The sequence below is a fragment of the Protomyctophum bolini genome (genome assembly GCF_963924005.1).
Source record: "Protomyctophum bolini genome assembly, chromosome: 12".
Classification (NCBI taxonomy): Eukaryota; Metazoa; Chordata; class Actinopteri; order Myctophiformes; family Myctophidae; genus Protomyctophum; species Protomyctophum bolini.
In genome coordinates this window covers 2,031,891-2,045,384 of record NC_137873.1, presented here as the reverse complement: position 1 = coordinate 2,045,384, position 13,494 = coordinate 2,031,891, and the positions used below count along the sequence as shown (strand labels likewise).

The window sequence follows — 13,494 nt, the reverse complement described above, 5'->3', positions numbered from 1 at the left end:
TTAGTGTCCTTATGGACTCCTAATCCTTGCTGTATTAGCGTGACTTTGTGGTGATTTCCCCCATTGTTATTCTCCCATTAAAAATTTAAAATGTCACATTTTCAAAAGTAAACTTTTCTTTGTGTAAACCCAGTCAATACTGCTAAGATCATAGCTCTACTATGATATGTCCATCGTGGTCATACTGAGATGTTGGAGATAACAGAACACCAGTCACTATCCTATCAAAGCTACCCTATCACACCCTCCAACAAAGTGACAGCGAATCAAGTCATGGTTGAGGAATGGTAAACAGTACGGTTATGTTCAATAAGATTCTGTAACTTCTTTACAAAATAAACATATGTTGTCTTCCTTATAATTATTTACTATGTTACTTTACAATAATGAGAGGTAAAATAAGACAATTCTATTGAAATAACAATACTATACAACTACATTTTAACCTACGTAATTCAGTAAAGTTTTTTTTTGTTTGTTTTTTCCTTAATCTTCTGGAGACGAGCTCCATCTCCAAGCCAACCGATTGGCCTTTCTCCTTCCCGTTCTCACGTATAGTCACCCGACCGCTTGGCTCAGAGCTTTTAAAAAACAATGCCTACAAAAACATTTAAGGTTCCGTTGCAAAGCGACAGAATGGATACCAGTCTGATATATATATATTTTTTCTATCTGAAAAAGAAAAAAAAGTGATGAAAGACACAAAAAAGTTCATGCATGTTGAACACGTTTTTGGTAACATGCCTTGATGGGGGCACATGGCTACATGTTGTGAGAGACTACCGTGACACAAGAACGTTGTGCGTCTTTATCCTATGCTCTGGTCAAGCCGCCTGAAGTGACCCGCCACGTACCAGGATGCATTTCACTTGGAAAGAACGCTTGGAAGACTTAAAAAGAGATGGCACTTTTATGTACAAAAATGAGTTGCATCCACCTATATTATTTCTGCACGTGCGCCGCTCGTACGTGTTGGATTTCCAACAATGAAACATTAACACTAGCCAATTTTAGTTCCCTAAAATCTGCAATCCTAGATTATTAAGCCCCTGTAGTCGAAGCAAGGTTTCCACAGGTAAGGAAGAACGTCCACCCAGGAATTGTAGCTCTTTTGGGACCCTGAGATTGGGTATTATTAGGATCTCTTGGGCTTCGGTCAGGATGGACATTTAGAAAGCTGGAGACAAACATGCCTTGTGTTTGAACATGTGTGTAATTTGTGTGCGCATTGTGAGCATGTGCACATATTACACATGTTTAACAGCAGTGGCCATTTTTAAAAGCAGCGGTGACACTAAAAAGGTACAAAAAAAAAACAACAACGATCAGGAAGTGTGCTTGTAAATTCCTTGTGCTCTGAGTCACCCTCAAGCAGCAACATGAAATGACGGGCTTCGTCTCAACGGAGGGTGACTATGGTGGAGATCAGTTTTTTGTGCCATGAAACAACGTATCGTTCCTCAATTACCCCTGCACAGAATCATACTATGAAAAGTCATTCTGTCTCCAGCTTTCAAACCGCCAGCACGTTCACTAGAAAGATGCGGATTTCAAACGGATAAACGTTAGCAAACAAAAAAGAAACAAGGGGGAAAAAGTGAGTGCCCCTACAGCTGCTACGCTGCGCGTATTTCCACAGGATCTGCCTCCATCTCCCCAATAAGAAGAAGAAACATAGGTCAAGAAGAAAAATGAAAGGAAAAAACAAAATTAAACAACATCCCCAAACCCCGACTAAAAAAAATGAACTTTTGGGACGATAACCTAATTTATCTTTCTTTCATTCTTTCTTTCTTCTTTTCTATAGAGACGACAGACAGATAGAAGAGGTTAGGACAGAAATAATAAGCCCTTACAATATGTAAAGGTCTCCAGCGAATGGGATCTCCCCCACAGAGGACTGTGGGAAAGTCGGGTGAGGAGAATGGGTGGGTATGAGGTTTGAGGACATGGGAGGGATGAAGGGAGGGAAAGGGAGAGAAGGTGAATGAAGGAGCAGATGCTGGGGCGGCCGAGGGCCGAGGCCTTCCCCTCCCCTCAGTAATGTGGGCGACCGAGCTGTGTGCCCCCCCCCCCCCCACCCCCCGCCCCCCGAGTGTCTATGCGCTGGGGTTGGGGCTGTTGTGTGTGTTGGTGGTGGAGCCGTTGCTTCCCTGGATGGTGAGGCTGGTGAGGCTGATGTCCTCCTTCTTCTCCTGCTCCTTCGGCTCCTCCTTCGGCTCCTCCTTCTCCTTCTCCTTGAGTGGGCACACCTCCACGGCGTCCGGCTCGGACGCCATGGGCGCATAGACGCCTATCCGGTGCTCGCGTAGGGCCGGGCCCCACTTTGGGTCTGCCCGGCATGCAGCCCGCACCCGCTAGGGGGAGAGAGAGAGAGAGAGAGAGAGAGAGAGAGAGAGCCACACAGAGAGACAGACAGACAGAGAGACAAGAAAGAATAAGTGAAGGGAGAATGAAAAACAAATACATAAGGAATGCAGACCTCGGTCCCAGTGTCGTAAAACTGTGTGCCAGGTCCTCTGTAGTAGATATTTGGCAATTAACATTGTTTTTTTTGTTTGTTTTTTGTCTATGGTGCATTATAACCAACCACTGTGAACAAAACACCAGTGAGTATGCAGCAGCAGATAAGCCAGGAGAAGCAGGCGTTCAAGGGGACACAGCACCGTACCTCCATGAAGGTGTTTCCCGGGGACTTGGAGATCTTGTAGAGGGCATAGATGGGTATGCAGACCACCGAGGACATGGCCATGAAGAAGCCGATCAACAGGGCCCAATTGGGGTACACGTAGTCGTTGTAGGTGATGGGCTTGTACTGGATCACCGTGAAAATCAGAATGAACTGGAAGGAGATGTGGGAGAGAAGAAGAGAGTTTATTAAGCCTTCAGTTGAATACCACCATCATCATCATCATCTGGTTTCAGGCATTTATTGTTGAATACTAGTTTCAAAACAGTGAGATTTTATTTAAAAAAATAGCTATGGCTGGTCATATTATCACATGACAAAAAAAAAAGAGAAAGAAAATAAAAGTTCAGAACACTAATCCATCACGCCGTGTTTCTTGGTCGGCATAGCAGATTAGTGCACTAATGCTTTCTGTGGAAATACCACTGATCATAGTTGCAAGGGTTCAATTCTCTAGCAAGACGTGCAGTAAAACTTTATATCGGGAATAAAAGCAACAGCGGCCGGATTGAAATGTAGGTCAGGTCCATAATGACAATGTGTCACCAAGACCAAGATGCCAGGGACTGTATAAAATAGGGTAGGCACGCTTTTATGAGTTCACACCGGTTCATGCGATCCCAAATGTTCTGGCATTTGCCATTGTTAACTTATGAAATGTTCTGACAAATTTCAGGTCATGTTCCATGGGATGTGAGAAGTTGATTACATGAAAATGACATTTTCGCAGGGCACTGACAACATACACAGTATCATCAAAAGTGAGTCACAGTAATTAAACTGTGTGTGGGTGGGTGAGTGAGTGAGTGAGTGAGTGAGTGAGTGCGTGAGTGAGTGAGTGCGTGAGTGAGTGAGTGAGTGAGTGCGTGTGTGCACTTACACTGATGATGACAGGAGAGACGAATCTCCAGCAGACCCTGAAGAAGAGTGGAGGAGGGAATCCCAGCATCATCTCAACGTCTCTGAAGTAGTTCTTGTGGCCTGCAACCCATCATGCAACACAACACAGTCAGTCACAGTCCACCACGCAGAGAAGTAGGGCTGGGACAGTTAGCCCATTTAGACCTGAGGCCCAGTCTAAATGAATGTTGAAAAGTGTAACAACGTATAGTATGTTCAAGGTCTAAAATGATCTAAATAAAATAAATAAATAAATAATCGTTTCATAATCTATTATTGATATATAACACCTATAAAAACATAGAAAGGCAACATATTTAAAAAAAAAAAAATCTTTATTCGAATTATTCTAATTCAAATAATTCCAGAGATTCATCAATAGAATATTTCACTACTACGTGTGTGTAGTGGTGAGATACAGCAGGAGATGACCGTGGTTACTTACCATAGACATACATAACACAGATGCACATAATGCAGGAGATGACCACCAGAGAGAAGCTAGCAGCGTAGTTATCCATCAGCAACAGCCAATAGATTCCTGCCTAAACACACACACAGCAAACAAAGGCAAAAGTCAATAATTAAAAGTGCGACAACGTTCCACCACTAGATGTCACACTAAACTCATACAACATCACAATACCTCTTCTGCATGCACTGCAGCACTAATGCACATCACACACCACTTGAGTTAAGTTCAACTTTAGCTATTGAAAAATAGCAGATCTACAAGCTCATAGCGCGCCACCGAGTGGCACAACTTGTAGGTCTGCTATTTTTGAAAAATCGTTAAAATGTGCCTCAAATCTTTCAGAAAATTGACATGAATCTTTATATGGCCATATTAATGGCCTACTTAATCATACTACAGCATCACACAAAAGTAGCATTTAGAAAAATGTTTTGTAAATCATGTGACATGATTTACAAAACATTTTTCTAAATGCTACTTTTGTGTGATGCTGTAGTATGATTAAGTAGGCCATTAATATGGCCATATAAATATATATATATATATATATATATATATATATATATATATATATATATAAAGAAAAGGTGAAACTATGAAGCTTTCCACTCGACAGCAACGCTATGGGTTTGTGCAACATGTATGATGTACCTGTGTGGTCAGTGGAACCCTGAGCAGGAAGCCCACTATAGCCACTCCCCCAGTAACCATGGTGATGTACCTGTGTGGTCAGTGGAACCCCGAGCAGGAAACCCACTATAGCCACTCCCCCAGTAACCACGGTGATGTACCTGTGTGGTCAGTGGAACCCCGAGCAGGAAGCCCACTATAGCCACTCCCCCAGTAACCACGGTGATGTACCTGTGTGGTCAGTGGAACCCTGAGCAGGAAGCCCACTATAGCCACTCCCCCAGTAACCACGGTGATGTACCTGTGTGGTCAGTGGAACCCTGAGCAGGAAGCCCACTACAGCCACTCCCCCAGTAACCACGGTGATGTACCTGTGTGGTCAGTGGAACCCCGAGCAGGAAGCCCACTATAGCCACTCCCCCAGTAACCACGGTGATGTACCTGTGTGGTCAGTGGAACCCCGAGCAGGAAGCCCACTATAGCCACTCCCCCAGTAACCACGGTGATGTACCTGTGTGGTCAGTGGAACCCCGAGCAGGAAGCCCACTATAGCCACTCCCCCAGTAACCACGGTGATGTACCTGTGTGGTCAGTGGAACCCCGAGCAGGAAGCCCACTATAGCCACTCCCCCAGTAACCACGGTGATGTACCTGTGTGGTCAGTGGAACCCTGAGCAGGAAGCCCACTACAGCCACTCCCCCAGTAACCACGGTGATGTACCTGTGTGGTCAGTGGAACCCCGAGCAGGAAGCCCACTATAGCCACTCCCCCAGTAACCACGGTGATGTACCTGTGTGGTCAGTGGAACCCCGAGCAGGAAGCCCACTATAGCCACTCCCCCAGTAACCACGGTGATGTACCTGTGTGGTCAGTGGAACCCTGAGCAGGAAGCCCACTACAGCCACTCCCCCAGTAACCACGGTGATGTACCTGTGTGGTCAGTGGAACCCCGAGCAGGAAGCCCACTATAGCCACTCCCCCAGTGACCACCGTCTTGTTCCTCATGATCCAGTCTGTTCCGATCTCATCGACCACGGCCGTCACCAGGGTCTCCAGCAGGCAAAACTACAAGTACGGCAAACAACACAGGGTCAAAAAACAATCATCAATCATCATAATAATGAGCTAAAGTCTCAGACAATATCAGCCAGGAGAAAGATGTGAAGTTAGACATAAAGTACGGCATTCCAACCATGGCACACAAGCTTTTCTATACTTAAAGTTGCTTTACAAAACAAAACAAACAATTAGGAAAATAACAAAAATGGTAAAAACTAAGTGAAACAGAAATAATGCAATACTTGCATTATTAATAATTGCAATACCCGCATTGTGGTATTCTCAACCTCGAGACCGAACTCACACCAATACACCGAACCAAACAAAATGGCGAACATGTCCATGAACACGTGCTCCCGGGTCTCACCTGCGTGCCCAGTCCCAGCAGGATCAGCATGAAGAAGAACAGCAGGGACCAGAGCGGCGAGATGGGCAGCAGAGTGAGGGCTTCTGGGTAGGCCACGAAGGCCAGCCCCGGGCCGTGGTCAGCCACCTCGTCCACGGGGACGCCCAGGTGGTGAGCCATGAAGCCCAGGATGGAGAAGATGACGAAGCCCGCGTACACGCTGGTCGCACAGTTCGTTATGCTGATGATGATGCTGTCCCTGGATATACGAGACAGAGGAAACTAAGCGTCAGGAGTGATTCAACTTGAGCAGTGCAGTTGAGCATGCTGTTGAGAAGTGACACTGCGGCTGAAACTAGCCAGCATGCTGGCAGTTGAGTGTAAAGGTCAATACAGTCTTTTCAGATGCAGTTAATTGCTGGCTAATCTCTCTAAAGAACAGATTCTAAACAAACAGCAGAGGGCACTGTTTTTCCTTTTTTGGGCCGATGGGTTCTCAAATTGATTGCTAGCATACACATTGTAATAATGGCAAGGGTTAGTAAAAGTATTTTCATCTATTTATTAAGTCAAATTAATTTATTCAAATAATGATCTATAGGACACAAATTTCCATTTTACCCCCCATTAAATGCTTAACTCTATAGCTTTGACAGAAGACAAACAAATCCAGAACCATGTCCACTTGACCATGACCAGATACGGTATTAATACTAAACGTCATTTCAGTTTTGAAAGCCCTCGTCCTTAGATAAATCACTACAGCACAATGCTTTTGAACTCCCAGTCCCAACCTTCTACAAGTCAAATTACGATAAGGTACAATGACTGCATTTCAGCTTTTAAGTCACTTGGGTGCTGCAGGAGGCCTGGTATAGCAGGTCGTCCAAGTGTCCTTGGGCAAGACACTGGACCCTACATTGCCTCCAATGAGTCGGTCGGTGTGAGCTCGCCACCATTGGTGTGTGAAAGTGGGAAGTGAGGACGCTGGCGTCGACTGTTCGCCGCTTCACCTCCCAATGTATGAACACAATGTGTGCTACATTCATCCATTCACACTCGTCTTGCTCAAGGACACTCTACGGTCAGACCTGGCAACCCAGCTGTCAGCTCGATGGCGCCGTACTATGGCGACACGCTCAGAGTAGCTCTCATCTTATTGTTTGTCTTCATGTTTTATGTCTCTGTCTCTTCGTGCACTCTTGTTTATGACCGTAAGACATTACTGGACATAAGATTGGATGTTCCCAGCGATTGGAAGCCGCGGTATTTACCGAGAGAACTTTACAACAACAACAACAATAGCAACGCGGATACCCCGCCACGGAGCAGCAACAAACACAGACGGGGTAAGAGAGGTGGCGTCCTAGTGAGGTTACGAGGACGACCTACCAGACCCCCGATCCCCAGTATGCTGCTCGCTAATGTTCAGTCTCTCGATGAGAACAAGCTGGATGACCTCCACAGCCGCTTACGTTCACAGCGGGATATAAAGAACTGCTGTGTGTTTTGCTTCACAGAGTCGTGGTTGAACTCAAACACACCCGACAGGGCGATACAACCGGAGGGGTTTTCCGTGTTCCGCACTGACCGTTCCAGGACGGTCACGGGCAAGTCAAAGGGAGGTGGTGTTTGTTTCCTCATTAATGACACTTGGTGCACCGATGTGGTTATTGCCTCACAGTACTGCTCGCCAGTACTAGAACATCTGACATTAAGATGCAGACCATTCTATCTCCCCAGGGAGTTCCCCTGTGTATTGCTAACGGCTGTTTACATTCCGCCAGAAGTCAAGGCAGCCGAGGCGTTGGATGAGCTGTATGGCGTCATTAGCAAACAGGAGAATATACACCCGGAGGCCGTATCAATTGTGGCGGGGGACTTTAACCACTGTAACATGAAAACTGTGTTACCAAAGTACTACCAACATGTCAAATGCCCAACCAGAGGGAATAAAACTCTCGATCACTGTTATTCCACCATCAAGGCTGCTTATAGAGCGCTACCGCGCCCTCACTTTGGGAAATCCGACCACCTGGCCGTGCTTCTACTCCCTGCCTTTAAGCAGAAGGTGAAGTGTGAGCAGCCCACAGTGAGATCGGTACAGTGCTGGTCCACAGATCACGTTACCAAACTCCAGGGCTGTCTTGATGCGACAGATTGGACCATTTTCAAGGACTCTGCCACGAGTCTGGATGAATATGCGGATTCTGTCGGCGACTACGTCAAGTTCTGTGTGGATATCTGCATTCCAGTACGTTCCGTTCGCTCCTATCCCAACCAGAAGCCATGGATTAACAATGACATACGCATCAAACTGAGGGAGCGCACCATCGCTTTCAAATCCGGGGATGTCGAACTCTACAAGCGATCCAGGTACGAACTGAGAAAGGCTATCAAAGCCGCAAAGAGACAGTACAGGGACAAATTAGAACTCAACTACAGCGGCTGCGACTCGCGGCGAATGTGGAGCGGACTACAGGCGGTTACGGGCTATAAACCCAAGTCAGGAAATATTACTGACACCTCCGCGTCTTTACCGGACGAGCTGAATAACTTTTTTGCCCGCTTCGAGGCTCACAACACGGACCCAGCTACGGCGCAGAGCGCACCTGAGGCGGTGGACCTGCAGGTGGCGCAGAGGACTGTGAGTAAAGCGTTTCAAAAAGTTAATGCTCATAAAGCTGCAGGGCCAGATGGGATAGCCTGTCGTGTCCTTAAGACATGCTATAACCAGCTGTCATGGGTCTATACAGACATATTTAACCTATCCCTGTCATTGTGCGTGGTGCCATTGTGTTTTAAAAAAACAATAATTGTACCCATTGCCAAGAAAAAGCCTGTTACCTGTCCGAACGATTACCGACCTGTTGCTTTGACATCTGTTCTCATGAAATGTCTGGAGAAAATGGTTATCTCTTATATCAAGAGCATCATTCCCGCTACTATTGATCCCCTACAGTTTGCTTACTGTTCAAATAGATCTGTGGACGACGCAATCTCTCTTGCTTTGCACACTGCCCTGGTACATCTAGAAAAGAAAAGCTCTTATGTCAGACTACTGTTCATTGACTATAGTTCCGCATTTAACACTATTGTACCATCTAAATTAGTGTTGAAACTCAGTGGCCTTGGTGTGGGCAGCTCCATCTGTAAATGGCTATTTGATTTTCTGACAGGTAGGCCCCAGTGTGTGCGCATAGGAGAGAGAACCTCATCCACAATTCTCACCAGAACGGGTGCGCCCCAAGGCTGCTGCCTCAGTCCTCTGCTGTACAGCTTGTTTACTTTTGATTGTGTCGCCAGATATGAGAATAACATCATAATTAAATTTGCGGATGATACCACAGTGATCGGACTGGTAACCGACGGTGATGAGAGGGCCTATAGGAGGGAGATAGAGGATCTAACTCTATGGTGCGATAACAACAACCTCTCACTTAACACCAATAAGACCAAAGAAATCATTGTAGACTTTAGGAAGTCCAAAGGTATCCACACCCCCATTTCCATCAAAGGGTCATCTGTCGACATAGTTGATAACTTTAAATTCCTGGGCATACACATCACAGACACATTTACATGGTCACTCAACAACGAGTACATCCTCAAGAAGGCGCAGCAGCGACTGTACTTTCTGAGGCGCCTTAAAAAATTTGGCTTAAGTACTAAAGGTCTAGTGAATTTTTATCGATGTATAATTGAAAGTGTCTTAACTGGCTGCATCACAGTGTGGTACGGTAACACGACCGCTCAGGATCGCAATAGGTTGCAGAGGACCATTAAAACAGCAGCTAAAATCATCGGCACTACAGAATTACCCAGTCTCCATAACATCTACACCACGCGCTGTATGAAAAAAGCCCATAACATCATGGAAGACACCAGCCACCCCGCAAATACCCTGTTCAAACTACTCCCTTCCAAAAAACGCTACCAGAGCATCAAATCTCGTACCACCCGTCTCAGTAACAGTTTTTACCCCCAGGCAGTCAGGCTGCTGAACAGCTGACCTCGAACTGCATTGCACTTCATTTCACTTGCACTTTCTTTTCCTGTTTTTCGTCTTTTTGTTGTCCTGTGTATGTAAGATTGAGAGTGCTCTGAGCAAAACAAATTTCATTGTATGTATACTCTGTATTTATACAAATGACAAATAAACCTGAACCTGAACCTGAACCTGAGATGGTGGAGGCCACCATTCAAGGTAGCACACTTCTTCAACATGAAGCCAGGAAGAGCCGGGGATTTAACTGGGAACCTTCTGGTTTCCACAAGGCCACTCTACCTCCAGAGCCACAGCTGCCAAGGAAGATGATTATGCGACTGACTGTACTGCTGCACGAGGAGATACAGGGACCACACAACCTACAGTACAGCTCACTCACATGGGACTCAGCAGCATCTTCCTCTGGTCCTTATCTTCTTCCCTGAACCCACCACCCCCATTCCCCATTCCCTCAACCCTCAGGCACACCAGCTCTCGGGCACACAGGCTCAGAGGCACGCAGGTTCCTTAACTGCAGTCAAAACACAGTAAAAGTTTTCTTTATCTCCGTCGCTCCCGCTGACCTCCCCTTATCTCACGTCTCTCCACCCCGTCCCTCATTTATACTTAGTCAAGACTTTCCTCTTCCGCACCTACAACTTGAGCCCTCCGCACTCCGCCGTGAAACCTCACGTGCCTTACAGGGAGAGGCCGAATGACAGGTCCTCCTCCTCTCCACTATCCTCCCCCCCTTGCATTTTCTCCTTCCTCGTGTCCCTCTCTGTACAGTGGCCTCATTACCTCCAGTACTGTCTAAGACAAGCTCTCTATTCTGTCACCACTGTGACATGCATGTACAGTCGGCCCTTCACTTCCTTTCTCATCCCTCTATCTTTACGTCATCGCCTATGCATGCTTGTCCTCTCCTCTTACTGCCACCCCCCCCCCCCCCCCCCCCACCCCCTGCCAGGCTTATCTCCGGGTATGGCTACACTTGTTTTTACAATGCAAATGTTTGCAATCACATCGCAACTCAGGTGTGTCCGCATGTGTGTTCACACTTGACAATTCAGTGCACATGCCTGCTCAGATTTGCAATGGGTGAGGCCCCAGGACTTGGGAAGACGCAGGTGTATTCTACAACTGAAAAGGCTCGAGCATAATATATGCTCCATTAGGCAAGCATGAATTGTACGTTATCGTTTTATTTGAACGTTATTTTTTTACAGGTGAATTCCATTGAGATACAAGATCTCTGTTACGAGGGAGCCCTTCTACTGCTGTGGTTGTGCTGCTCCTTAAACCAAACCAGACCAGACCAAAATAACAACATTGTCATTGTCACTACAGGGCAAATAGGGTCCTTCCAATGGTTAGGGTTCACCCACCAAAAACTTCAACGAGCAAGTTTCTTAGCAATTATGTTCTTTAGTTAGGCAATAGGAAAGGCCATTGGGGGGTGACTGGGGAGCAGAGGAAGTTTTCAAGATATCTTGTCAAGTGTGAGCAAGAGGTATTTCCTTTTTTCTTTTTTTTTGGCGAAATGGTGGCGCTAGAGGAAGGAATATGGGTCACCAAAATCAGTCGGACCGATCATAGGCGGAGCATGATGTTACACAGGAATCCAGCCTGCAGTTTTCAAGATATGATATTTGGGACCAAACCAACAGCCAAGCTTCAACCCCTGCCACTAGCAGGAGCTAAAAATAATGATGCTAAAAATAATGATGCTGCACAGTAAGTACCTGGCAATCCAACCTGTAGTTTTTATAGAATGGCCCTAGGTTATATGCTACAAAAACATTAGGCATTTTACAGTAATGGGACCATTGATTTACATAGTCTACCGTAACTTTTAAGCTTAAACTTTTAAGCTAATGAGACAAATATGCCTTAAAACATTATACTTGCCATCTACAACTAAAATAAAAAAATAAAAACACCTTCAATATTTTATTTATTTAATAAATAGAGAATCTTTATAGGAACCGCTCCTGTCGCAAGTTGATGTCATATGGCCTATGGAATGTATAGAATGCATAATGCTAATACAAATCACACCTGTGTGAACTGAGTGTTGCAACTCCCCTCTCTCTCTCCCCCCTCCCCTCTCTCTCTCTCTCTCTCTCTCTCTCATTAGCAGGCAACAGCACAGCACTATCCCTCTCTCTATTTCTGGCACAACAGCGCCCCCTACTGGTACTAATAGTCATACTCGTGCTCATTAACGTCACATAGGCGGGTGAACCAACACATAGACGGACACTCGGACACGGACATTGCTGTTCCTTGGAGTGGTTGCACCACTCAAAAAACAACTTAAGTGAAAGATTATCTTTTCACGAAAGAAATAAAATGTTTATGGTGTTTTTATTTTTAGTTATAGAGGGCAAGTATAATGTTTTAAGGCATATTTGTCTCAATAGCCAGGGATCCTTAACAGTTAATGACATAATTACACAATCAGAGTGGTGACAATCAGCCATGAATCCAGATTCAACATCCCTAGGCCTGACCAATAAGCATTTAACAACCAAGCATGTAGGACGTTTTCAGCGTTCACGGCATAAATGCAATACATAGGCCTAATTGGTCTAGAATCTAGATTGTGCCCAAATAGCTACCTAAACTTCACTGGGATGTGAACTCGATGTGAGCCAGGCCGCCTCAGCAGGAAGCCTGGCTCGCAATGTGGCCAAGAGTGTTCACACCTTCGCAGTTAATGTGAACTGGCATGATGGATGCACCAGGTTGTAATGAAAAGACCAAGTGGAACCACCCCATCTGTCAGTGCTTCTTGCTGAACAGCCCAGCAACACACACGCTGCTTAATTCACCACAACCCCAAGCAGTACACACACTTGTCCGTGGGAATTTGCAGCATGAGAGCAAAGACAAAAACAGACACTACAGACCGACAGAAGCCCTGCCCCTGACACAGATACGTGCATGTAAACCAAAGGTTTCACAACACATAATATAGTAAAGCACACAGGCTCATCATACACATGAATAACTAGCTACTTTTCTAGATAAGAGCTGCCATTCAAGAAGGTAAAAATTCGTAACTTTGCAGAAGCAATTCATTGCACTAGACTAGAGGAAACGGCACCGCAGGTCGCATTTCACCTCCATATAATGGTCACGCCTCGTGACATCACGCCTCCATATATGGTTATGCCTTGTGACATCACGCCTTGTGACACGTCACGCCACCATATATGGCCGTCTCCATATATGAAGATCACGACACTGACCTCATCTAACCCTGGATAACCATACATGGACTGGATCATCACCTAGATCTGCATATATGGAGCCAGCCAGCAACTACACATCTGACCTCAAACCCTTAGATCTCCATATATGGAGCTGACCCGTTCTATGTTGATCCCTTCTCACCCGT

The 13,494-nt window shown here is 45.7% G+C and overlaps 1 protein-coding gene across 1 annotated transcript in view; it reads right to left on the bottom strand.

Annotated features, from left to right (window-relative positions):
• Positions 1 to 2,099: 2,099 nt before the first annotated feature.
• slc6a9 (solute carrier family 6 member 9) overlaps positions 2,100 to 13,494 on the bottom strand; it is a gene marked incomplete at its 3' end in the record, with an annotated part of 17,746 nt that continues 6,351 nt past the window's right edge. The window contains exons 5-10 of the mRNA XM_080777721.1: positions 6,122 to 6,359; positions 5,626 to 5,760; positions 4,035 to 4,134; positions 3,570 to 3,670; positions 2,672 to 2,842; positions 2,100 to 2,357 (exon numbers count right to left, since the gene is read on the bottom strand). Of these exons, the coding sequence (XP_080633847.1) occupies positions 2,100 to 2,357; positions 2,672 to 2,842; positions 3,570 to 3,670; positions 4,035 to 4,134; positions 5,626 to 5,760; positions 6,122 to 6,359 (1,003 nt within the window). The remainder of the gene's footprint in view (positions 2,358 to 2,671; positions 2,843 to 3,569; positions 3,671 to 4,034; positions 4,135 to 5,625; positions 5,761 to 6,121; positions 6,360 to 13,494) is intronic.